The sequence below is a fragment of the Electrona antarctica genome (assembly GCF_951216825.1).
Source record: "Electrona antarctica genome assembly, chromosome: 6".
NCBI lineage: Eukaryota > Metazoa > Chordata > Actinopteri > Myctophiformes > Myctophidae > Electrona > Electrona antarctica.
Window position 1 is genome coordinate 15,252,987 of NC_136811.1, and position 24,584 is coordinate 15,277,570.

The 24,584-nt window shown below is 45.4% G+C and overlaps 1 protein-coding gene across 1 annotated transcript in view; it reads left to right on the forward strand.

Annotated features, from left to right (window-relative positions):
- Positions 1-22,274, forward strand: part of LOC306925659 (poliovirus receptor homolog) — a 152,294-nt gene extending 130,020 nt beyond the window's left edge. The window contains exons 7-10 of the mRNA XM_079504636.1: positions 13,135-13,270; positions 13,945-14,005; positions 18,189-18,275; positions 18,975-22,274. Of these exons, the coding sequence (XP_079360762.1) occupies positions 13,135-13,270; positions 13,945-14,005; positions 18,189-18,275; positions 18,975-19,187 (497 nt within the window). The 3' untranslated portion in view covers positions 19,188-22,274. The remainder of the gene's footprint in view (positions 1-13,134; positions 13,271-13,944; positions 14,006-18,188; positions 18,276-18,974) is intronic.
- Positions 22,275-24,584: the final 2,310 nt, after the last annotated feature.

Sequence of the window (24,584 nt, forward strand, 5' to 3'; positions counted from 1 at the left end):
CTTTACCCCCCTCCTTCCCTCTCTTTACCCCCCTCCTCTCCTCTCTTTACCCCCCTCCTTCCCTCTCTTTACCCCCCTCCTTCCCTCTCTTTACCCCCCTCCTTCCTCTCTTTACCCCCCTCCTTCCTCTCTTTACCCCCTCCTTCCCTCTCTTTACCCCCTCCTTCCCTCTCTTTACCCCCCTCCTTCCCTCTCTTTACCCCCCTCCTTCCCTCTCTTTACCCCCCCTCCTTCCCTCTCTTACCCCCCTCCTTCCCTCTCTTTACCCCCCTCCTTCCTCTCTTTACCCCCCTCCTTCCTCTCTTTACCCCCTCCTTCCCTCTCTTTACCCCCCTCTCCTCTCTTTACCCCCCTCCTCTCCTCTCTTTACCCCCCTCCTTCCCTCTCTTTACCCCCCCTCCTTCCCTCTCTTTACCCCCCTCCTTCCCTCTCTTTACCCCCCCCCCTTCCCTCTCTTTACCCCCCTCCTTCCCTCTCTTTACCCCCCTCCTTCCTCTCTTTACCCCCTCCTTCCCTCTCTTTACCCCCTCCTTCCTCTCTTTACCCCCCTCCTTCCCTCTCTTTACCCCCTCCTTCCCTCTTTACCCCCCTCCTTCCCTCTCTTTACCCCCCTCCTTCCTCTCTTTACCCCCCTCCTTCCTCTCTTTACCCCCCTCCTTCCCCCTCTTTACCCCCCTCCTTCCCTCTCTTTACCCCCCTCCTTCCCTCTCTTTACCCCCCTCCTTCCTCTCTTTACCCCCCTCCTTCCCCCTCTTTACCCCCCTCCTTCCCTCTTTACCCCCCTCCTTCCCTCTCTTTACCCCCCTCCTTTCGCTCCTTCATTCAATTTAGGCATTTAGCAGATGCTCTTAACCCAGAGCAACTTGCAGTAAGCAAGGACAACACAAGGTAAATGCATCAAATGCATAGAAATAGTCCTCTATAGGATCATAAGTAGGAAGAAGTAAGAACCTATCATCAGTGACCTGTTCATTGAAACTATAAACACTACAGGATACCGGGTCAATAATGACCTGGCATCTGTCTACATTCTACAACATAACATGATATCTAAATGTATTTTTAGCCTTTGCATAAGCCTATACAAGGTCGTCGAGCGAGGCTAGGGCAAGTGCTACGGGCTGAGGTGGAGTCTGAAGAGGTGACTGCCCCCTCCATCATTCCTCCTTCCCTCTCCATACCCCCTCAATCGTTCCTCCTTCCCTCTCCATACCCCCTCAATCGTTCCTCCTTCCCTCTCCATACCCCCTCAATCGTTCCTCCTTCCCTCTCCATACCCCCTCAATCGTTCCTCCTTCCCTCTCCATACCCCCTCAATCGTTCCTCCTTCCCTCTCCATACCCCCTCAATCGTTCCTCCTTCCCTCTCCATACCCCCTCAATCGTTCCTCCTTCCCTCTCCATACCCCCTCCATCGTTCCTCCTTCCCTCTCCTTACCCCCTCCATCATTCCTCCTTCCCTCTCCATACCCCCTCCATCATTCCTCCTTCCCTCTCCATACCCCCTCAATCGTTCCTCCTTCCCTCTCCATACCCCCTCCATCATTCCTCCTTCCCTCTCCATACCCCCTCAATCGTTCCTCCTTCCCTCTCCATACCCCCTCAATCGTTCCTCCTTTCCTCTCCTTACCCCAGCCATCCTTCCCTCCTTCTCTCCCTTGGTTCTAGTTGATTGGGTTGCAGTGACTTAAAGGGGAATACCACTCACTTTCAACATTGAACTGTGTCATTAAAATATACTTAAGAGTTGTTGTGTCTGCAGGCCAAAGAGTACACCTTCCCTATGTGTCACTGATCACATGACCCCAAGTTCTAAACCTCCAGGCTAAACGGAAGGCGCAGACTAAAAAAAAAAAGAAAAAATCCTCACAACAACTCGGTATATTAATGCCATAGTTCAATGTTGAAAATGAGTGGTAATCCCCTTTAAAAGCCCTCTCTCTTCACCCCTCTCTCGTCTCTCCTTCACTGCCCCTCATCTGTTCTGCCTACAGCCTCCTCCAATGCCCTGCTGCACACCTCACCAAGCACATCTCCTCTCTCCCCCTCCTCCACAGCCTTTCCATCCATGACCCCCCTCTCTCACACACACACACACACACACACACACACACACACGCACTCGCACACACACACACTCTCGTCTCATGGGAGGTAGTGGTCCATTGTTCGGTTATTTGGCGATGTTGTGCCCGGCTCCGACCAGCCCATGCAGTAGGCAGAGTTAAAGGACTAACACGCACAGTTGAACTAAATGCTCCCAATGATAGCTCATATTTGATGAACTCAAACGTGCATTTTATAGGGTTTTTATTAATTCATATTAATTAAACACTTACAATCTTACATTCACACGTTCTGTTCACACTTCCCCCAACTCAAGATGAATACAGTAACCCCGGAATCTGGATTACAGGTCCTATTGGTCTGTGGTTCTATCCTAACTCTGTCGGTAGGGTTTACTATCATTTGAACACTCTAATCTCCCAGATCATGGTACAGTTTAGCTTGTCATGGTTGATTCTCAGACTTAGTTATTAATTATGTGGTTTTAAATCTACCTTATCATTTATCATTCATCAGATGGTGATTAAACAATGACCGGGAGACAAGAACACAGATGACATTTGGTTACCATCTAAACATCATATTACATCAATTATTAATAATGTACAATTATATGTCGCATAATACATTATAGCATATCATTTATAGCAAATACATACCGCTGGTCTCTGCCTAGACATGTTCACGTTCGATGGTATTGGTGAATCTAAATTAGACTTTGTGCTCCACAGCACATAGTCACAGTGGGCCCTGACTGAAGTCCCACCTTCATGCTACACTTTCAGCCAATCATATGCCACTGACCCATGCATCCCTCTGTGAGAGGACAGTGTGGAGATCTGACTTTAGGTTAGATTAAACTGTCAGACTATTACAGGTATTTATCATTTAGCCTTTTTACCAACCCAATATATTGGTAGGTTATTAGAACATATTTAAACAATTGAAGAGGAATTAGGTTACTTCATTATTGTATGTTCTAAATGGGTTGACTTTCCCTGTGAAGAGGAGTCAATAATGGCCTGTCCTACAACAGGAGAAGGGCCATAAAACCCCCGATGTTTGTAGAATGGAATGTGGGGACCTTAGCTCTCTCACCCTAGAGGAGCTTCTTAATCTCCAATCAATCTGACCCAATATATAATTTCTCATTATGAGTACAAATCTCGCACACCCATAATTAACCAAACATCCATGGTTGACCAGGTGGCCAAGCTAGCTTGATCCAGCTCAATTTCCTCTTTTCTTCCCCTGTCCTTATATCCACCTCTTTCTGCTTCCCCTCCTTCACCCAGCCACCCCCCTCCCCTCCCCGCAAAACCGTTATTCGGAGGCTAGCTTGTTTCATACACAGGGTAGAACTCGGTGAAAACATCAATGTACGCAGAACTGTTTAAATTGTGCAAAAAGTCTCCACATGAATGAAAGAATGCTTGAAAGTAATTATTTGACAGATGCACACGTACTGCAGAGACGCTAAGCATAAAGGGTGTGGTCAACATACAGTACGTTTCTTATGCACTGCTCCCCATCCTCAGAGTGTTCAGGGCTAGCACACTAGACGTAGTTCCGTGGTTAGGTGGGCATCACATGCACACACTAGACGTAGTTCTGTGGTTAGGTGGGCATCACATGCACACACTAGACGTAGTTCTGTGGTTAGGTGGGCATCACATGCACACACTAGACGTAGTTCTGTGGTTAGGTGGGCATCACATGCACACACTAGACGTAGTTCTGTGGTTAGGTGGGCATCACATGCACACACTAGACGTAGTTCCGTGGTTAGGTGGGCATCACATGTACACACTAGACGTAGTTCCGTGGTTAGGTGGGCATCACATGCACACACTAGACGTAGTTGTGGTTAGGTGGGCATCACATGTACACACTAGACGTAGTTCCGTGGTTAGGTGGGCATCACATGTACACACTAGACGTAGTTCCGTGGTTAGGTGGGCATCACATGTACACACTAGACGTAGTTCCGTGGTTAGGTGGGCATCACATGTACACACTAGACGTAGTTGTGGTTAGGTGGGCATCACATGCACACACTAGACGTAGTTGTGGTTAGGTGGGCATCACATGTACACACTAGACGTAGTTCCGTGGTTAGGTGGGCATCACATGTACACACTAGACGTAGTTCCGTGGTTAGGTGGGCATCACATGTACACACTAGACGTAGTTGTGGTTAGGTGGGCATCACATGTACACACTAGACGTAGTTCCGTGGTTAGGTGGGCATCACATGTACACACTAGACGTAGTTCCGTGGTTAGGTGGGCATCACATGTACACATGTCGTAGAATGTGGTGTTTGAGTGTGAGTCAGTTGAAGTTGAACACACACTGTCCAGACTCAAATCTATATCATCGATGTCGGGCAGAAACCTTTTCATGTTTTTTAATAAATTAATGCCTTATTTTGTACTTCAAACATTCTCTACAGAAGTAGAGAAAATACAAGCCCATAACGTATCACGATGCGAGACGTAATCTTGTATGTAGCCCTCCCCTCCCCTCCCCTCCTCTCCTCTCCTCTCCTCCTCCCCTCCTCTCATCTCCCCTCCCCTCCCCTCCCCTCCCCTCGTTTCACTTCCCCTCCACGTCCCTCTCTCCTGCCTCCTCCGTGCCCTGTGGGACAGTGCTGGTCTCTGGTTGACTGGCAGGTCACGCTGGGTTGAGCCATGGAGTGATGGAAGGCTAACATGCAGCAGATGTATGTGTGTGTGTGTGTGTGGGGGGGGGGGGGGACAGTGAGCTCTGTATTTGACTGCATGGCCTGGCCGCTGCATTGATCTGCTCAGAGTAGTGGGGCTGACCTTTAACCCCCCCGCCCCCCCACCAACCACCTTGTCCTGCCCGTCACGTCCCGAAAATAATGTTTTTAGGTTGAGAATATACGTCATTCATTGCGGAGCTATACGTGGCCGTGCGACGAATGATAAACGAGCCTTTATTCCTCGCAGAGGAAAACCACAAGTTGGTTCAACTTTCACTGCATGGAGACTCGGAGTGAGCTAGAGCGCAGGCTCGGCTTTACCTCTGGCGGTTTCCTCCATCTGGGATGGGAATAATGTGATTGTGAGATTGTGTGCACGCAGGGTGTGTGTGTGTGTGTGTGTGTGTGTCTGAGCATCATTACATTTCTGTGTGTAGTTTGTGTGCGACTGTATCTCCATCCATGCATGTACTGTATCTAGATGAATGTGTGGGAAGTAAATGTCTTAAAATCTACTTCCTGATTTCCTCAGGCTCTCTCTCTCACTATGTGTGTGTGTGTGTGTTGTATGGCTGTCGTATTGTTTTGCAACTTCAGGGGGTGAGCGTGGAGCCAACAGGGCACGGCTCATTCATTCCACTGTAGAGCGTGTTTGTGTAAACATGTCAGAGTGACTGACAGGAATATGGATACTGGATGCTGCTTATCCCAGCTGCTCGTGTGTGTGTGTGTGTGTGTGTGTGTGTGTGTGTGTGTGTGTGTGTGTGTGTGTGTGTGTGTGTGTGTGTGTGTGTGTGTGTGTGTGTGTGTGTGTGTGTGTGTGTGTGTGTGTGTGTGTGTGTGTGTGTGTGTGTGTGTGTGTGTGTGTGTGTGTGTGTGTGTGTGTGTGTGTGTGTGTGTGTGTGTGTCCTAAATCTGCAATACCGTGCTTGTGTTTATACGTGTGCAGTTGTGCACCTCTCTCCCTGCAGTGCATAAACTGTAGGTGTGTGTGTATACATACATAATGTGTGTGTTTGTCTATATAGTTTATATACATGCACACACACTGTGTACGGCAGATATACTGGCCACCGTAAACTTCCAGTTTATCTGCGGTGTTTTAAGTGTCTTGTCGAGCTGGATTCATGGTGCTCGTCCTTGGCAAAGGAGCTTCTGCAATTTGGACACGTTGGGCGCACGCACGCACGTACGCACGCACGCACGCACGTACGCACGCACGCGAGCACTCTCTCACATGCGCATCGAATACACACGGGGAGGACTGGAGGCTTGCTCCGTCTGGGAGATTTCATTAGTGCAAGACATGGCCGGTGTCCAGGGCTGACACAGAGGGTGGGCTCTGCCTCTTCACAGCGCATGCACACAGCAACTCCATCCTCTCAATTGGCATCCTTCGCTCTCCTATCCCTCTGCCCGACTATCAAGCGGGGTGGGGGGTTTGGGGCGAAAAAGGCTTCAGGTTCTACCTGTTGTACCTTGGGGGGTTGGTGCACAGGACTTGATAATGACATGGGAAGCCTCACACACAGGCACGTGCGCGTAGGGGGATGAAGAAAGCAGTGATAAGCAGACACCCTCATTGGACAGAATACAGGCAGAGAGGGGTGCAGTTGGCTGGAGGTTTGGCCAGATTCCCAGGTCCACTAGTTGCTCCATCCTAGTCGTCTTATTGGCTTCACCACTTTGAAGGGGGTTCCTTTTTTCTCAAAGGGACACAGCACCCCCATGTGGCGAAGGACGTCCACTACATTTCAGCCAATGTCGTGTCCTTGCCTCCGGGTCTGTTCGATGAAGAAATGCATTTAGCAACCGTGGCGCAGATTGAAACGTACCGGAGCAGACATGACCGATCTGTCTGTCTGTTTGCTCTTTACACGTCTCAGGTTTTGAGGCGTTTAATGGTTCCACTCTTATTTTCCAAGTGATTTATTTGTAAGCAGAAGGGCTTTGTTGTTTTTGCTCTAGGCAGTGTTCATTTTGTTGACTTAAGACTAGACTAAATAGGACAAACTAAATGGTGTGATATTCAAAAGAATCAGAATTTGCTAATTAACACTGGCTCAAGGACACTGATGGTACCGTATAGGTGGTCCGTGGATGGATTCAGAAGATTCAGAAGCCATTCAAAGATCTACAAGCTCATAGCGCGCCACCGAGTGGCGCGCTATGAGCTTGTAGGTCTGCTATTTTTGAAAAATCGAAGAACGACTGACAAAAAAAAGATAGCTTTTTCAGAAAACTGTCAGGATGTAGAAGACATTTTTAGAATTTAATATATCTATAAAGTCAAATCTAGAATGTTGATTTAACCCTATAAACCCCTAAAAGAAGCAGAGGACAGGAGTGGGGAGAGATTTGCTCCAAGGTCATCAGGGTCACACATACAGTATGTGACTCTGGAAACCACAGTGGTTTAAGTTTGGAATGTACAGTATACATTTGTGATGCATCTTAACCCATTTAGGCCTGACGTCAAAATAAAAAATCGCAGATCTACAAGCTCATAGCGCGCCACTTGGTGGCGCGCTATGAGCTTGTAGATCAGCGATTTTTCAATAGCCAAAGTATAACATAATGCTTAGTTAAAACACCAAAAGGGGTTCCCGTCCAGAATGGGTTAACTATAAATGCACCAAGTCTGTGTGTATGTACGTACGTCTGTGCGTCTGTAATCCACGTAACTCGAGAACCGTTCACCCCACCAACGTCGAGTCGGTCGGACCCACGGTTGCTGTCCAGAACCGCCACAAAGGGTCTCTGCCCGGGCTCTGGACCTGACTATCTCCATATATGTATAGCTGGCCTGTTCTGACATCTGCATAGACTCCATATCTGGGCATGCCTGACAAAGAACTCCATATATGGGCACAAAAGGGACACAGACAGAACTAGAAATGCACTCTGTCGAGGTACCAACTTGCGCCGTGCACACAAGTAAGGCCATGTATGGCCTATTTGTGCGCAAGCAGAGCGCGCCGTGTGAGGTGCCCTCACCACTGGCAAAGCACCTCAATGTCATACAACGGCTGTTCTAAATACTTTAGACCTGTTATTGACCTCATTCCAACCTTGAAACGTACGGTACCTTAGTTACGTCACCAAGAATGGTGGCCCCTTATTGGCTGGTGATGGTGACGTAACCAAAAGATGCTGGTCCCTGATTGGGCGATGATCTTAAACAAGAGAGGACACCGACATACATACTGTACATACCCAGCTGATCGCAGTACTTGCACGCTCTGCTTGCGCAAGTAATAACTGGGTGGGACATGCATTTCCAACTTGCATCGTTCCAAGTAGGCCAGTGCCCAACGGGCACCGCTCTAGTATTTCAAATACAACATGATGCATACAAAAAAGATCGATTTCTGAGAAGCATTTGCGCTTCAACAGCTCAACAGCCCTAAACCCAAAATCCAGTAAACTTAAAGTCAAAGAGGACCAAATCCTACTCACATATCCACTTATTTATTTGGCTCACATCACACACAAAAAAAGAGTAGGTTCGTCAGAGGGTTGGACGCTTACGCTTTTTGGCAAAGAGCCTGAATTAATTCCTCAGACAGAGAAACACTCTGGACGTCTCTTTGCCGATACACCTAAGAGTTTATTTTTTTGTGATGTGAGCCAAATTCATACGCATTGTGTCCTTTTGGTTGAAATGTATACATATAATAGATGTGATACATTTTTCATATGTTTTGAAACATATGAAACAACATGTTTAAAGATGTTTGTATAGGCTATGGAAAACATGCTATTTGGGAAAAGTTAGGTCTGTTTTATTTCCATTTATTTCCATTCCATTTTATCTCCATTGTAAACACAACTATTGTAGCCCAAAATTACAGTAAATACAGACGGCACTAGCCACGCAGTCTAATCTATGGATGGCAAGTTGCCGTATTAAGTTTGCAGCTTGTGAACACAAAGCACCAACGGATGTTCTGATGTAAGCTTAACCATGCGAGGTGAAATGTGATTGTTGTAGCCAGTGAGCATAATCTGGAACAATGCGAACACCAGTAAACCACATTCACCTGCTTGCCATGCCTGGGGTACTGTAGTCCTAGTATAATCACTGGTATTAGTAGCTAGTTGCCACCACACAGAAATATGATTCCAAACAAGAACAGATTTAACAACCTGCCGTGACAGAGGCTATCCCCGAGTCTGTGTGTGTGTGTGTGTGTGTGTGTGTGTGTGTAGGGATGGCTGATTCATCCTGTGTGCAATTAGCTTGAAGCACAACAGGTGTGTAGTCAGTCACACCCAGAGCCATTTGAGATCGAAAGAGTTCATCTCTGTTCACTCCATCTGGCCAATTATTTTAGAGCAATGGCAGATCATGTGTAATATGAAGAATATCATCACTCACAGTTGTGCTGTGTCTGCTGTGTTCATTCTGGCCCAGTGAGGTACTGTAGCCTTTTGGGGTTTTTTTCTACCCGCTTTTTCTACCTGCTATTTCCATAGCCAGTAAACTTTATCTGTTATCTCAAAACCAAACTTTACTCTTGCTATTGTCCCGAGTTTCAATGGCCCTCGGAGTCGGAGGTGGAAGCTTTTTACATTTGCTACAGTGGAGACAGTATTGCTTTGGGGCACCGGGGGCAGAGACATGGACACTCATAGCACAGCAGGAAAATGCCCTAAAACCAAAAGTCAGATTTATAAAGGAGTGCTCTTTTTCTTCCAGTTCACCTCCCACGCTCCCCTGCGGTGGGGTGAACACCCCCCCCCCCCCTCCCCCCACACACACACACACACCCCCGTCAAACTAAGAAATGACGTCTCAGAGGTACCAAGACTAGGGGAGGCGATGATTTACGATTGTGTCCCTATCGGGCCTAACTCGAACGGCGCTGAGTCGACTGAAGGTCGGCGCGCCTCCCCGACGGTGAGACCGAGTGCACCTTTTTCAATCTGACTGGTTTTCCAATCGTACCGTGACATATACACAAGCATGACATTCCTGAGTATATGTCACGGTATACAGGACACAAGACATGGACCAAAGTGGAACTCTACAGAGGCCCTCCCTCCCACGGGTCAAAGACAAGGTCGGAGAGGGAAGGATGAGGCTGGCAGGGCACTGTGTCAGGCGGTGAGGAAACTGACGCTGTGGGAGGCAAGCCAAGGTGCAGCTACTGTAGGGGAAGGAGGCGAGTCCAAGGCTAGTCCTCACTCTCCTACTGTAGGGGAAGGAGGCGAGTCCTCACTCTCGCATTGCATGAGGCGGCTGTGGCTCAGGAGGTAGAGCAGGTCGTCCAATGATCCATGGGTCGGCGGTTCGAATCCCGGCTCCTCCTGTCTACATGTCGAAGTGTCCTTGGGCAAGACACTGAACCCCAAATTGCTCCCGATGTGCTGGTTGGTACCTTGCATGGCAGGAGAAAGTGTGACTGCATGCCTCCCGGCATGCAGTCACACTTTCTCCTGTGTTCACGGTCCTACAGTACAGTATGTACTGTAAATCATCTGACTATTCATATGAACAAAGTTTGCTCCCACGGGTCACCTCCATTAAGACTTTAGTAAATGTCACAGTGAAACACTGTCCAGCTCCCTCCCTCCCTCCCCGAGAGACCTTGTAAAAGCCTGAGACAGCAATTATTTAGCATTTAGTCATTATAGAGTTTAGATTTCTTTTTTCTTTTACGAGTCACCAGATTCTCCATTTTATAGGGGTGCTGATGCGAGGCATGTTTTACAACCTCTGGAGATGGACGCTTTTGATATGGAGGGTGGGGGTGACACCGCGCCTGAATACCTGATTGGAGATTTTCATCTCTGCTCGGTCTGTCATCTTGTCTCGGCGTAATACCCTCTTGTACTCGTCTCCATGGGTACACACAAGTGATTCCAGTAGGAGACCTGCTGTCTTTCTGTCGCATGTTTTATTGAGCCGCACGATGACTTCTGAACGTGCAGCATTCAGTTGTCATTTGATTAGATCTAATCAAAGTGCTCAATCTTCTCAACACGAGAAGTACTCTCTTAAGAGAGAGAGGAATAATTGACATGACATGATTTCAATGACAATTGTTTATTTTCTTTTTTTTACTATAATTTTTATCCCATGATTTTGCAACCCATTTTTTTCACCCAGTGTCAATTATCTAATGTAATTCTGGGCACTAGACTTCCTCTGCCAACCTGGGGGGGGGGGGGGGGGGGGGGGCAGCGGACTGACCTCATGCTTCCTTCTATGCATGAGGAGTCCATGCTGCTTCTTTTCACCTGACAGGAAGGAATCTCCCAAGCCGGACATAGCGCGTGGAAGGAACATGTTATTCCGACCAGTTCCTTTCCCCTCCTTCTGGCCAGGGGGAGGTAGTTTAGAGACCAGGATTACTGCATGTTTTTTGTGAGGGTATCTACCCTAGGGGACACGGGGAGAACATGCAAACTCCACACAGAAAGGCCCTTTCGCCAACCCCGCCTCGGGTATGGGCACAGACGACGCGGAGGAGAGAACTCGTCCACAGCGTCCCCAGCGGGAATCGAACCCAGGACCTTCTAGCTGTGAGGCGACAGCACTACCGACTGTGCCACCGTGCCCCTCCTGACAATTATTTCTTGAATATATTTTCTGATATTACATTGTTATGAAGTGTTTCTTCATAACAGGAGAGGGTAAATCTGGCCGTGGGTGGATGGCCTTGTAAAAGCAATGGTTGGTCCTCCATACTTAATTTCAAGCCTCAGGACTTTATTGCCAATCATAAAAGGAACCATAGTAGTCCCTGTTATACATGAGCGCCTGGAGGTTAGAATAATTCCAGAACCATAATACTGTTATAAAGCATTGAACTAATGGGACTTTGTTTGTCGTATACAAGGAAATATATAAAAACACAATTATAGTACGATGGCATACAAATGAAGTCCAAACAACCTAACAGTTAAAGCGCTGTCACTGGCCAATGACTGAGGCAGTTCCTCCTCATTGATGAGTTTTGTATTGTTTAGCAAAACAGATCTTCAATAGATTATATTATTTGCAAAGCAGTGGAAAATAAAAAGCCCAATCGGAGCCCCATTGATTTACAATATAAATATATATATAGCATAATGTGGAAAGTAATTAGTGGTGTACTTCTGTTGGCTGACTGACAGTGTGCATAACAAAAACATGTCTAGACCTCTTGCCGAGCCACAGAATAAAAATCTGTTGCCTGCTTGTTAAAAACAACTTTTCACCCCATGGCAGACCGAGAAAGCAACGGCACAACTAAACTGAACTGGATCAGAGACCTTTCCCTCAAGCACCGCGACGCGCGTTGGATGAAAGCTCAGTCGGGCATGAAATTCACTAGCTCTCACCCCAAAATACCAATTTCAACGTCTTTTGAAATCTCTTTGCTGCACAATGGGATGCAAAACAAAATATGAAAAATAAAATTCCGTTGAAACGTGAAAGCATAGTGCACAGTGTGGGATGCTGATCATGGAGATCAAACGGCGTGCCGTCGACAAGAAGCGGAGGGAATACTAAGTAGCAGAGAGGAGGATGATCATTTGCCCTCTTCTCTATAAATGAAGCAAATGGAAAACAATTTTAGGGAGATATTCAAAGCAGTCCATTGTCAGGAGAGGAGAAGCTGTAATTAGAGAGCCGATAACATTCAATCACAACACGTCCAATTACCAGTGCCAGGGTTTGTTCTCGTCAAATGAGCTTTAGATCCGCACTGGCCTTTACCGCCCCCTCATTAGCATAATCCCCCCGGGAACGCCGTGGGATAATGAGAGGGTCGCACCTTTTAGTAAACACTGTGTGTGTGTGTGTGTGTGTGTGTGTGTGTGTGTGTGTGTGTGTGTGTGTGTGTGTGTGTGTGTGTGTGTGTGTGTGTGTGTGTGTGTGTGTGTGTGTGTGTGTGTGTGTGTGTGTGTGTGTGTGTGTGTGTGCGCGCAGCCTTTACACGCATTATGTTCTTCAGACAAGGTTCATTAGTGAAACATCATGATTCATTCGGTTCCTCTTAATAACCCGAGCGTTCTATGAATCTACTAATCAAGACCTTTTCTCAGTATTCCACCCATACTCTATCATACCCTGCATCTCTCTCTTCCGAACACGTGCACACACATTCTCATTGCCGTTTTCTTTTTGTGATCTTCTGCCTCATTTCTTCCTGAGTGCTACTGCTACATTACATTACATTGTGGAGGTATTATTTATGACCCAGGCTCTTATAAATGAGTTCTGTGGATTTAACACACGTAGCTGAAACGCTGACCATGATTCTATTTTTTCATTCCACAAAGAGATATTCTGTTCCCCTGCTCACATAATGTCCCCCCACATTCTCTCTCTCCCCCCCTCCACAGGAACCCGTCTTCCAGAGAAGGGTCCCACCACAGGCAGTATCATCGGGGCCATCATTGGGGTCATTCTGCTCTTGGCCATCGTTGGAACGGCTATCGCCATGTACCGCAAACACCACAACAACAAGCTCAATGGAGAGTGAGTGACATTACACATATACCTTTATCTTCCTCAGGCCTTTGTCCTGGAACACCTGCTGTGTTGTTTCGTGTGTCCGTATTTAGCTTGCTTTCCCGAGGCTTTTTTCTTTTTTTTCAGGAATGGCAATTATGTTATATTCTGTGTGTGCGTGTTATTGATTTATGGTGCATGTCCTCTGTTTCCTTCCTGCCTTCCTCAGGCTTTATTTCTCACTCTCTCTAGTCTCTAGTGTGTCTCTAATGAGGGCATTCACTCACAGAACGGAGAGTTCATCTGCAGCCATGCACTCCCACATTGTGCTCTCAATTCTGCCTCTACCATATAGTATACAGACACAAACACTCTCTCCATTAACTCATTATGGGTATAATTGGTTCTCAGACTTTAGTACCATAACTCTGCGGGTGTACAAATGGAACCAAATTGACTAATTTGTGCACTTCACAGAGTCCTCTTATTCAAGTCTTACTTGAAGAAGACTGCAAGGGTCGAATACGCACGTATATCTGCCTGTCGTATTTTGCAGCATTCAAAAGTGTGTCGCGAGCCCCTGTCTTGTTTTTCAGTCAAAAAGACCCAAGCCGTTGTGTGTATTTTTTGTCAATATTAAAGATGTCAATAAATCAATCACTCAAAGTTTCTCTCTCTCTCTCTCTCTCTCTCTCTGTCAGTGGCCCACCCAAGTACAAGCCTCCTCCCCCTACAAAGAAGACAAACACCTCCACTGACAGGGTGAGTCAATGTCTATTCTAACCTTAGCCTCGGTACCCAGGCTTTTATTTGCGTTCGGCTCAAAAAGAAACGCCTGGGGAAACGAGACATTTCCTGGTCTAGGAGTGGGAGGTGAACTACAGTGCAGAGGCAGAGGGGCATCGCTCCAAATCTGGTGATGTGTTGTCCGCTGTTTTCTACCAGGGGAGGGGGGCGGTGCCGGGCGCTCAGATCGGTGATCCAATGTGATCCAAAAAGTGATCCCGGTGGCACCTAGCCTCGGTCCCAGCCTTATTCATCTGCGAAGAGAAAAGCCTGGTCACAACCTAAGGCAGAGACGGTATAGGCGGATGTTCGAAAAAAATGATACCGTCTACAGCAGGGCTATTCAACTAAATTGTTCAGGGGGCCACATTGTCAGAAACCCAAGGGGCCGGGGGCCGGACTGCCACGGCGCCTCCCCCGTGCTATGAATATATGTACACTTGACACAACACGCAACCACATTTTCACAACTTTTATTTAACTACATTGCAAAAGTAGTATACTTTTCAAAAAAAGTGCTTCATTTATGTGCAACTGCAAATAAACAAGTGCATGATGTGCATCTGAACATTTTAACACCAACACTTGTAACACATGTATAGTGCATCTGAGCTTATGAAAAAGTGCTTCATTTATGTGCAACTGCAACATCTCTTCTTATACATTTTTTATCCTTTCCTTGCGCATATCTGAACCTGGTGGATAGTTTGCATCAAACTTGTCATGAGTTGTGTTGAAGTGCCTCCGCAGGTTATACTCCTTTGCAACAGCGTTGATTTGGTTGCAGAGCAAACACATTGGTTTGCCCTCGGGAGTTTCAATGTATGCATATTTCTCGGTCCACTCGTTATTAAACTGGCGATTTTCTGAATCAACTTTTCTCTTTTTCAATTTCGATAGCGACATGGTTACACTAGTACACACACTACACACCACACCAGTGGGCGCGAGCCGGGTGGGATGCAATGTTTGTTTTCATTTGATTTCACGTGCAGGAAGGAGAGCTCGGAGCGTTCTTTTTCTTCTGTCGTTTGGGTGCATGGCACTGCATACCGCCACGGCGCCACCTACCTTCCCAGACGGTGTTTAACATGCTATTTTACCGCCTGAAGTGAACATGTCGGATAGGCCTATATAGAATTATGATTATTATGTCTGTGTACATATGGCGAACGTATGTGGTTGTTCCGACCATTCCGGTATAATAAGTAAATAAGTAACATAACGATTTATATATTAAAAATTTGGAAATCTTCCGCGGGCCGGTCCAACTTGCTTGGCGGGCCGGATCTGGCCCGCGGGCCGCCAGTTGAATAGCCCTGGTCTACAGCATAGGTCTTGCCCAGCGTGGGTAGCACCCGCCCCTCTATACCAGAATCATGGTGGCTGGGCCAGCCTACTCTAACCATGAATGTCTCTGATTCAAAATCACGGCCGGGTTGCATAAAGACCCGCCCCGGCCTGCCTCTGATTGGCCTACTGACACTGCCCGTCTTTGCTCCGTGGTGGAAAGTCTGGTGACACTGGGAAATATTGCTCAGTGTTGGCATTGCCTTGGGGGGGTTCTGTGCCTATTGAGTTGCAACTCGAACGGGGCTGAGTCTGCTCAAGCGAACTTCGCAACGTTCGACACGGCAACTTGTGCGTTTTAGCTCGCTCAGTGGTGTCTCTCGTGGCTCCAGTTCGCTTGAGACGGCGCCCCTCCGTCGCGATATAAAAATATATTTATCTGCGGTTGTTGGAAAAATAGTGGCGGCCGCGGGATTCGAACTCAGGAGGTGTGAATTGGGAGTCTACTGACTAACGAAGCTGGCTGTGTGAGAATGCACCGCAGGCACCCTACCACTTCCTACTAGTAGTAGGAGGGGGCCCCCAATCAGAGGCAGGCAGGGGCGGGTCTTTACGCAACCGTACCGCCTTCCTAAATTACGCCTCCATGACCATAACCCTACCCCCAACATGAAGCCTAACTCTAGGCCTGACCATAACCCCAACAATAAGCCCTCTATAACCCTGATCGGACCTAAACCCACCCATAGTTCACCCAAGAAAAATGACTTATTTCAAGTGCAAACGTGTGCCAAGCACAATCTTTATTTCATTATAAGCCAATCACCAAAGACAGGACCGTCTTTGTTTAGAGTTTTATCACCTCAATACTTCAAGGATTAACTTACATTTTGAAGTAAATTTTAAAGTAAAGACTTAACTCTCTTTTAGTACCTCCATATGTTTTAAAGTAAACAATGATCACTGGCTCACATACTTGGATGCATCCTTTTCGTTGGCATAGGTGTTAAGAAGCAATTCATCCACTAGAGGACAGTCAGTTAATTATCAAAGGTTTTCTGACAACATAATAATAATAATAAAGCTTTAACAGAAAAATATATAGAGAAAAACATGGATAAAAAGGCATAGAATACAATAGAAGAGATTTGTCGATAGAACACAACAGAAGATAACAATAACAAATTTAAAAATTCGGAAATCACTTGGGTTATGGGCTAAATGCAGCTCTGTAAAAATGAGTCTTTAGGAGCGATTTAAAATGGGACACAGACTCTGCAAGCCTGATCTCCAGGGGCAGGGCGTTCGAGACAAACATGGCAGCTGTCATTACCGTCCAACTCACATTTAATGTGAGTTGACCAATCTCCTCCCATTGTTTGTCCCTGTGCCCGGATGAAGTGCCATAATTTATCTTAGTTTAAAAGGACTAATGCAAAACACTATACAAAACGAACAACAAACGCATCCAATCAGACCTATAATATTATATTTTGTACATATGGCAATGTCATAGATGGTGTGTAATGGACATGACTTATTTAGAAATGTGCTGTATTTTCAGAGGAAGAAAAACGGCCTTGGTGTGCAAAGGCCTTAACATTGACCCTAAGCGTCAACTCTCTCACCCTGACCTCACCCAACCTTAACTCTAACCTTAGAGTGTAAGTTCAGTGATGTTATGGTTGGAATTTAGGATCTTATCCCTTGCTACCATAAGCACTGTGTATCTGTAATTATTTAGGAAACTAGAAAAAAAAATGCAGTCAAGCAAGCAATCACGCATGTTAACAAGCACTCCAAACCAAACAGATATTGTCAGTACAACTCCCCCAAAAGCCCTTTGCAGGCTCCACATGGGTATGAAGTATAAATGATGTAAGGTGTCATGCAAATTATAATTGCTGTAGGTACTTTAAAATCATGAACTTGAACATGAACATGGCTGTAAATACGATGCAAGGTAGCCTACATGAACACACACCTTCCTCCGGGTGTTGTGTTGTTGGGGTCAACCATTTACATAAATAAGAATAGTAGACATTCTGTCCTTTGACATAGAACAGATGTCTGCCAGCCATCTCAGAGGCAAACATTGACACAATCACAGGGACCACAGTTATGTTTCTGAAGAGCTGTGAAAACCGTCGGCGAGGCCATCTGTGCTGATGATGATGTGTCATGGTTTCATTATGTAAATGTATGTGCGTGCAGTGGTGGAAAGTAATTAAGTACATTTACTTAAGTACTGTACTTAAGTACAATTTTGAGGTATTTGTACTTGAGTATTTCCAATTTCCAGTACTTTTACTTCTACTCCAGTACACCTGAGAGGCAAATATTGTACTTTTACTCCACTACATTTATTTTAAAACTTTAGGCTACTGTATACTTTGTAGATTTTGATAATTATTAAAAAAACATACATTACCCACCATATACATTTCGGCCATTTGTAGATGAGCATAAACTCGAGATCAAAACATTTTTATACATTTGAAATTTTGAAATGTAACATTCTGCATAATGAGTACTTTTACTTTTGCTACTTTAAGTACATTTTGATGCCAATACTTTTGTACTTTCACTCAAGTACATTTAGAATTTACGAATCTTTACATTGCAGTATTGACGTTTTTTACTCAAATCTTTGCTTCTGGGGGGGTCCCTGGAACAACATATTTTCAGATGGGGGTCGGTGGCCAATTTCATATATTTTTGGGGGTCCTTGACATGGAACATGTTTGAGAACGACTGACATAGAAACATAGGTTTTTCAAGAAAACTGTCAGGATTTAGAAGACATTTGTAGAATCGGCCTCTGTCCAAAATGGGTAAATCAATTGAGTGTTTTTTTCCACCCCTGCAGCTGAACGTGGCTCACAACCCAGCGTCTGAGGGCAGACCTCTGCAGAGCGAGGACTACGCAGCTAACCAGAGTGCAGAGCCAGTCACGGTAAGTTACTTTGTTATATCAGACAGGAAATTGTTTTCCACAGTTGGTGGACAAGCAATACAGACATAATACAGTTATTATAGTTACAAAAAAGGGAAAACAGAAATGTATTGATATTAGAAACCACAGGCTCAGTTGATTATCGTCACTGACTAAGGGGAATATGCGTATTATTGGTTTTCTTTTGTATGGCAGAGGAGACTGAGGCTATATTGGCAGCCAAAATCTTTAGGATTGGAATCAGATTGGTTTTTATCAAGCATGAACAGCCGCCAAAAAAGCACATGGAAACGGATGTTTTTGACTCAGTCTGGACACTGAAGCCTGATTCAGTGTTGCTGGACGAAAATAGCCGATCTACAAGCTCACATAGTGTATTAGTAGACATGATAATTGATGGAGACAGAATATAAATATGTCCCCAACCATACAGACAAAACGTTCATGTTCATGGGGTGCCCGCTGGCCTAGTGGTCCAGGCGCATGCCACATATAGGCTCTGGCCTGACAGCACGTTGTGTGTTCGAAACCCATTCATGACAACCTTTGCTGTGTGTCTCTCCCCTTCTGTCTCTCCCTCTTCCCTGTCCCTCTTCACTGTGACTATCAATAAAAGCACAAAAGCCAAAAGAACGAATCTTAAAAAAAACTTGAACACGTTTTTATAATATATGTATTTATTTTTACTCACGTCGACAGGATCTGGATAACTACACTGAGGAGAATGATGACGGCTATGGACCAGAAGACGAGAGGGAGCATTACTACTCTGCTGCCCCCCCTGGCTGGGATGACCCTGCACACAGCGAAATTCTTCCTCCTTACGCAGCCGAAGGCCCCCAGGAGGACCAACCTAGAGGCACCACTGTCAACCGCGAGGACAGCTTTGTGTCCCCTGCCATGTATGTGTGAGAGAGAGAGAGAGAGCACTGTGATGAGTTGGGTGGGGTGTGTGTGTGTGACTGTGTGTGACTGTGTGTGTGACTGTGTGTGTGACTGTGAGTGTGACTGTGAGTGTGTGTCTCTGTGTGCGTGCATGTGTGTGTGTCCGTCCATGCATGTCACTGCATGAATGTCCATGCTTGCTTAAAGGAGAGACTTGACTTCAACACTTGGGAGGTGAATTTCCAGAGAGCATTGGTGCACAGTTCTGAATGTTCAAACATGTGCCTCGGATTTTGAGGATTTTGATTTGTCTTTTTAGTTTTCAACTGGCCATGGATGACTAGTCGGACCAGGGAGTGAATGTCTTAACTAGAAAGAGGACTAGTCAGACCAGGGAGTGAATGTCTTAACCAGAAAGATGACTAGTCAGACCAGGGAGTGAATGTCTTAACTAGAAAGATGACTAGTCGGACCAGGGAGTGAATGTCTTAACCAGAAAGATGACTAGTCAGACCAGGGAGTGAATGTCTTAACTAGAAAGATGACTAGTCAGACCAGGGGAGTGAATGTCTTAACTAGAAAGATGACTAGTCAGACCAGGGAGTGAATGTCTTAACTAGAAAGAGGACTAGTCAGACCAGGGAGTGAATGTCTTAACTAGAAAGATGACTAGTCGGACCAGGGAGTGAATGTCTTAACTAGAAAGATGACTAGTCAGACCAGGGGAGTGAATGTCTTAACTAGAAAGATGACTAGTCGGACCAGGGAGTGAATGTCTTAACTAGAAAGATGACTAGTCGGACCAGGGGAGTGAATGTCTTAACTAGAAAGATGACTAGTCGGACCAGGGAGTGAATGTCTTAACTAGAAAGATGACTAGTCAGACCGGGGAGTGAATGTCTTAACTAGAAAGATGACTAGTCGGACCAGGGAGTGAATGTCTTAACTAGAAAGATGACTAGTCAGACCAGGGAGTGAATGTCTTAACTAGAAAGATGACTAGTCGGACCAGGGAGTGAATGTCTTAACTAGAAAGATGACTAGTCAGACCAGGGAGTGAATGTCTTAACTAGAAAGATGACTAGTCGGACCAGGGAGTGAATGTCTTAACTAGAAAGATGACTAGTCAGACCAGGGAGTGAATGTCTTAACTAGAAAGATGACTAGTCAGACCAGGGGAGTGAATGTCTTAACTAGAAAGATGACTAGTCAGACCAGGGGAGTGAATGTCTTAACTAGAAAGATGACTAGTCGGACCAGGGAGTGAATGTCTTAACTAGAAAGATGACTAGTCAGACCAGGGAGTGAATGTCTTAACTAGAAAGATGACTAGTCAGACCAGGGAGTGAATGTCTTAACTAGAAAGATGACTAGTCAGACCAGGGGAGTGAATGTCTTAACTAGAAAGATGACTAGTCAGACCAGGGGAGTGAATGTCTTAACCAGAAAGATGACTAGTCGGACCAGGGAGTGAATGTCTTAACTAGAAAGATGACTAGTCGGACCAGGGAGTGAATGTCTTAACTAGAAAGATGACTAGTCGGACCAGGGAGTGAATGTCTTAACTAGAAAGCCGGTAGCCTGAAGCTTCTTTAGGATCGATTCATGAAGAGCCAGTAAAACAAATCTACACACGATTGCATGTAAACTTGCTATATATTCTGAAGGAATATGGCAAAATGTTTTTATTTTATTTTCAAACTGTAGGCACATAGTCGTTTTCAAATCTCATAGACTGTTGAATGTTAATTCATATTGGGATAGAGCAGGGATATGTTTATGAAATAGGCCGACCAGATGCCAGTCAGCCTATCTCCTGTGGGAGCCCCATGTTGCATTATTGAACACTGAACTTTGGTTGCACAGTGCGGTTATTGTGGCTGGTGCAAGACGCAGCACGCAGACGGTCGGGTCAGTTAACTTCTCCTTGTATCTGTTTGTGTGGTCGTGTCTGAATGAGGCTGGCAGGGAGGCAACGCGGAGCACACTCTGCCCCGGGAGAAGCCATTAGCTGCATTTAATCAGCCAGTCCAGCAAGGGAAACTTCACAGACCATAACTAGCAAGTGCAGACATATCCCTTGGTGCTATGTACTGTGTGTGCATGGATGTCGGATATCTGTGAGTGCCTCCACCTCGGGTCTCTCTGCTTCACTCTATCATACCGTACCTCAACGAACAGGTGGTTGAGGGAAGGGAAGTGCACATAATGACTGATTTTATTCACGTATTGCTGGTTGGTACTGATTCTTTCTGCTGTAACAAGTGGAAGGTGACATTCCAAAGTCCTTGAAAAATCCATTGAATGTTTCGCTACCCGGCGTTCATTATGTATCTCAAAACCACAGATGTCCCTTAATTTTAAAAGAAAGGTAACTATTTTTCACTTTCATGATGGTAAATATTTTGTTAAAGTACACATCAGTTGTTGTTTGTTTGGATATCTCTATTTTTTAAATGAATGTCTTAAATTTGTGTTTCTTGTTCATTTTTTCCCTGTAAAGCCATATAGGACCTTTTGCCGTATAACAAACAAAGACAGACATCCTAATGTTTTTTAATTTTGTTTTATTTTTTCAAGAGAAGGGAACACCTGTTACTTTTAAATACTGAAAATGTTGTGCCTCTTTTTTTTGTTGTTTAGCTTTTTATGTTGTACAATAGTAGATCTAGCAACGTACTGTACTCTGCATGGATTAGGCTCAATCTGGATTATGTTGATTATAAATCTGTTGTCATTCATCTCCAACGGAAGGATTACGCAGTTCTTTGTAGAGTTGAAAGAGGGCTGACACGGAGCCTGTCACTATGTCAGCAGCAGCCTTCCACAGGGTAAAACAGGTCAGAGATGTCAGAGGTAATGATTGTACTGTGTGTAAATCCACCCAAAGCTGACTCTCTTCATTATGGCCGACCAGGGTGTGTATTTTCTTGTGTATGCAATCAAAATGGCCTCATGGGAGGTTTGAGTGGCCCCTGTGATTTTTATTCTTAGTGTTTTCAATTATGTTTTTTCTCTTTTATTTTTTTTACTGTATTATGTATGGATTTTAATTGTCAATGAAATAATGATGTGCCACTGCTGATTGTTGGATCAATAAAACTTTTAACTGTGTTTGTTGGCTTGGTGTGTTTCATGTCAGGCCTTTTGGACTGTAGGTCAAGGGTTCCCAAACATTTCTGGTCATGATGCCCCGAAATAATTACATATTTGAACAGGGGACATTAGTGTACAAAATCCCCTCACTAGGACTTTGCACATCTAGTTTGTCTTGGAAAATAACCAAACTACAACCTCACCTCGTGTTTCGTTTACCTCTTGGGTTACAGTATGTTTGCCTCTTTCTTACATAATATTTGACAATTTAGCCAATTTGCTATTGAAATGGTTGTAAAGGTGGAGTTTGCATGTTCTCCCCGTGTCCCCTAGGGTAGGTACCCTCACAAAAACTCTAAACTACCTCCCCCTAGCCAGCCGGGGCGCCTGATGGAGGGGAAAGGAACTGGTCGGAATAACATGTTCCTCCCATGCGCTATGTCTGGCCGGGGAAACTCTCCCCTGTCAGGTGAAAAGAAGCAGCTTGGACTCCTCATGCATAGAAGAAGCATGAGGTCAGTCTGCTGCCCCCCAGGTTGGCAGAGGAAGTGTAGCGCCCAGGATTACGTTAGATAATTGACACTGGGGTGAAAAAATGGGTTGCAAAATCGTGGGATAAAAACTGGAAAAAAAAAAAGGAAATGGTTGTAAAGGTCATTCAATTGTAACTTTAGAAATGTGCAGACACCCTGTGTACTGTATGTTTGTTTGTTTGCAGTTGATTAAGAAAACAATATTGCACATTAAGGTAATCATCTGGGACCCTGTGATGTTTCTATCTGTCTGTGATACTATAGCCTACTGCTATAGGTGTCTGTCTGGCTGTCTGTCTATGATACTATAGCCTACTGCTATAGGTCTGTCTGTCTGTCTGTCTGTGTCGGTCTGTCTGTCAGTCTGTCTGTGATACTATAGCCTACTGCTATAGGTCTCTCACTGTCTGTCTGATACTATAGCCTACTGCTATAGGTCTCTCACTGTCTGTCTGATACTATAGCCTACTGCTATAGGTCTCTCACTGTCTGTCTGATACTATAGCCTACTGCTATAGGTCTCTCACTGTCTGTCTGATACTATAGCCTACTGCTATAGGTCTCTCACTGTCTGTCTGTCTGTCTATGATACTATAGCCTACTGCTATAGGTCTCTCACTGTCTGTCTGTCTGTCTGTCTATGATACTATAGCCTACTGCTATAGGTCTCTCACTGTCTGTCTGTCTATGATACTATAGCCTACTGCTATAGGTCTCTCACTGTCTGTCTGTCTATGATACTATAGCCTACTGCTATAGGTCTCTCACTGTCTGTCTGATACTATAGCCTACTGCTATAGGTCTCTCACTGTCTGTCTGATACTATAGCCTACTGCTATAGGTCTCTCACTGTCTGTCTGTCTGTCTATGATACTATAGCCTACTGCTATAGGTCTCTCACTGTCTGTCTGTCTGTGATACTATAGCCTACTGCTATAGGTCTGTCTGTCCTCAGCTTCCACCAGCACTTTCCACTGTCCAAGAACATGATCCATGAGAGACAGAGTGCACTGTCTCTCTCTCTCGCTCTCGCTCTCTCTCGCTCTCGCTCTCGCTCTCGCTCTCGCTCTCTAAATTTTTCAATTTCAAAAGGCTTTATTGGCATGATAAATATGTTCTACATTGCCAAAGCATACACACAACAAAACAACATTGCGCACACAGAGACAACAACAAACATCCCAACTATAATGAACAACAAGCAATACAGTAACAATAAAAAAAATTAACAGAAACACAACAGCAACTTAATGACCCTGTTCCGCCAGATATACCTGGCTCTTCTGTCCACTGGCTGTCCCTCAGTTGATGACAACTCCACACCTATTTTGCTGCCAAAAATGTGCTTTCTCGGCCTGGGCCGTGGCTCAGCGGTCCAGGCACCTTGGCTGGTAATCCAGTCTGGCAGTGTGCCGCGGGTTCGACTCCCGATCCCGACGGCCTTTACTGCATGTCTTCCCCCCATCTCTCTCCCCATTTCCTGTCAGCCTACTGTCTATCCCTCCATAAAAAATATAAAATAAAGGCGAAAGCCACAAAAAAAAACATTAAAAAAAAAAAAAAGTGCTTTCTCTCTCTCTCTCTCTCTCTCTCATATGTAATTCCTTAATTTACCACACAGTGGCAGTATGTGGTTATAACTAGCTCTGATGGGTTCTGCTAAATGCCCTGATGTCGTTTTGGAACGTACTGAACAAAGCCCCTAGGCTGGACGTTGACTATTTAGATTTGGTGGATATGACTGTGATAGAACCAGATTATAGCCCTTAAATAAAACTGATGGTATAGCAGCTAA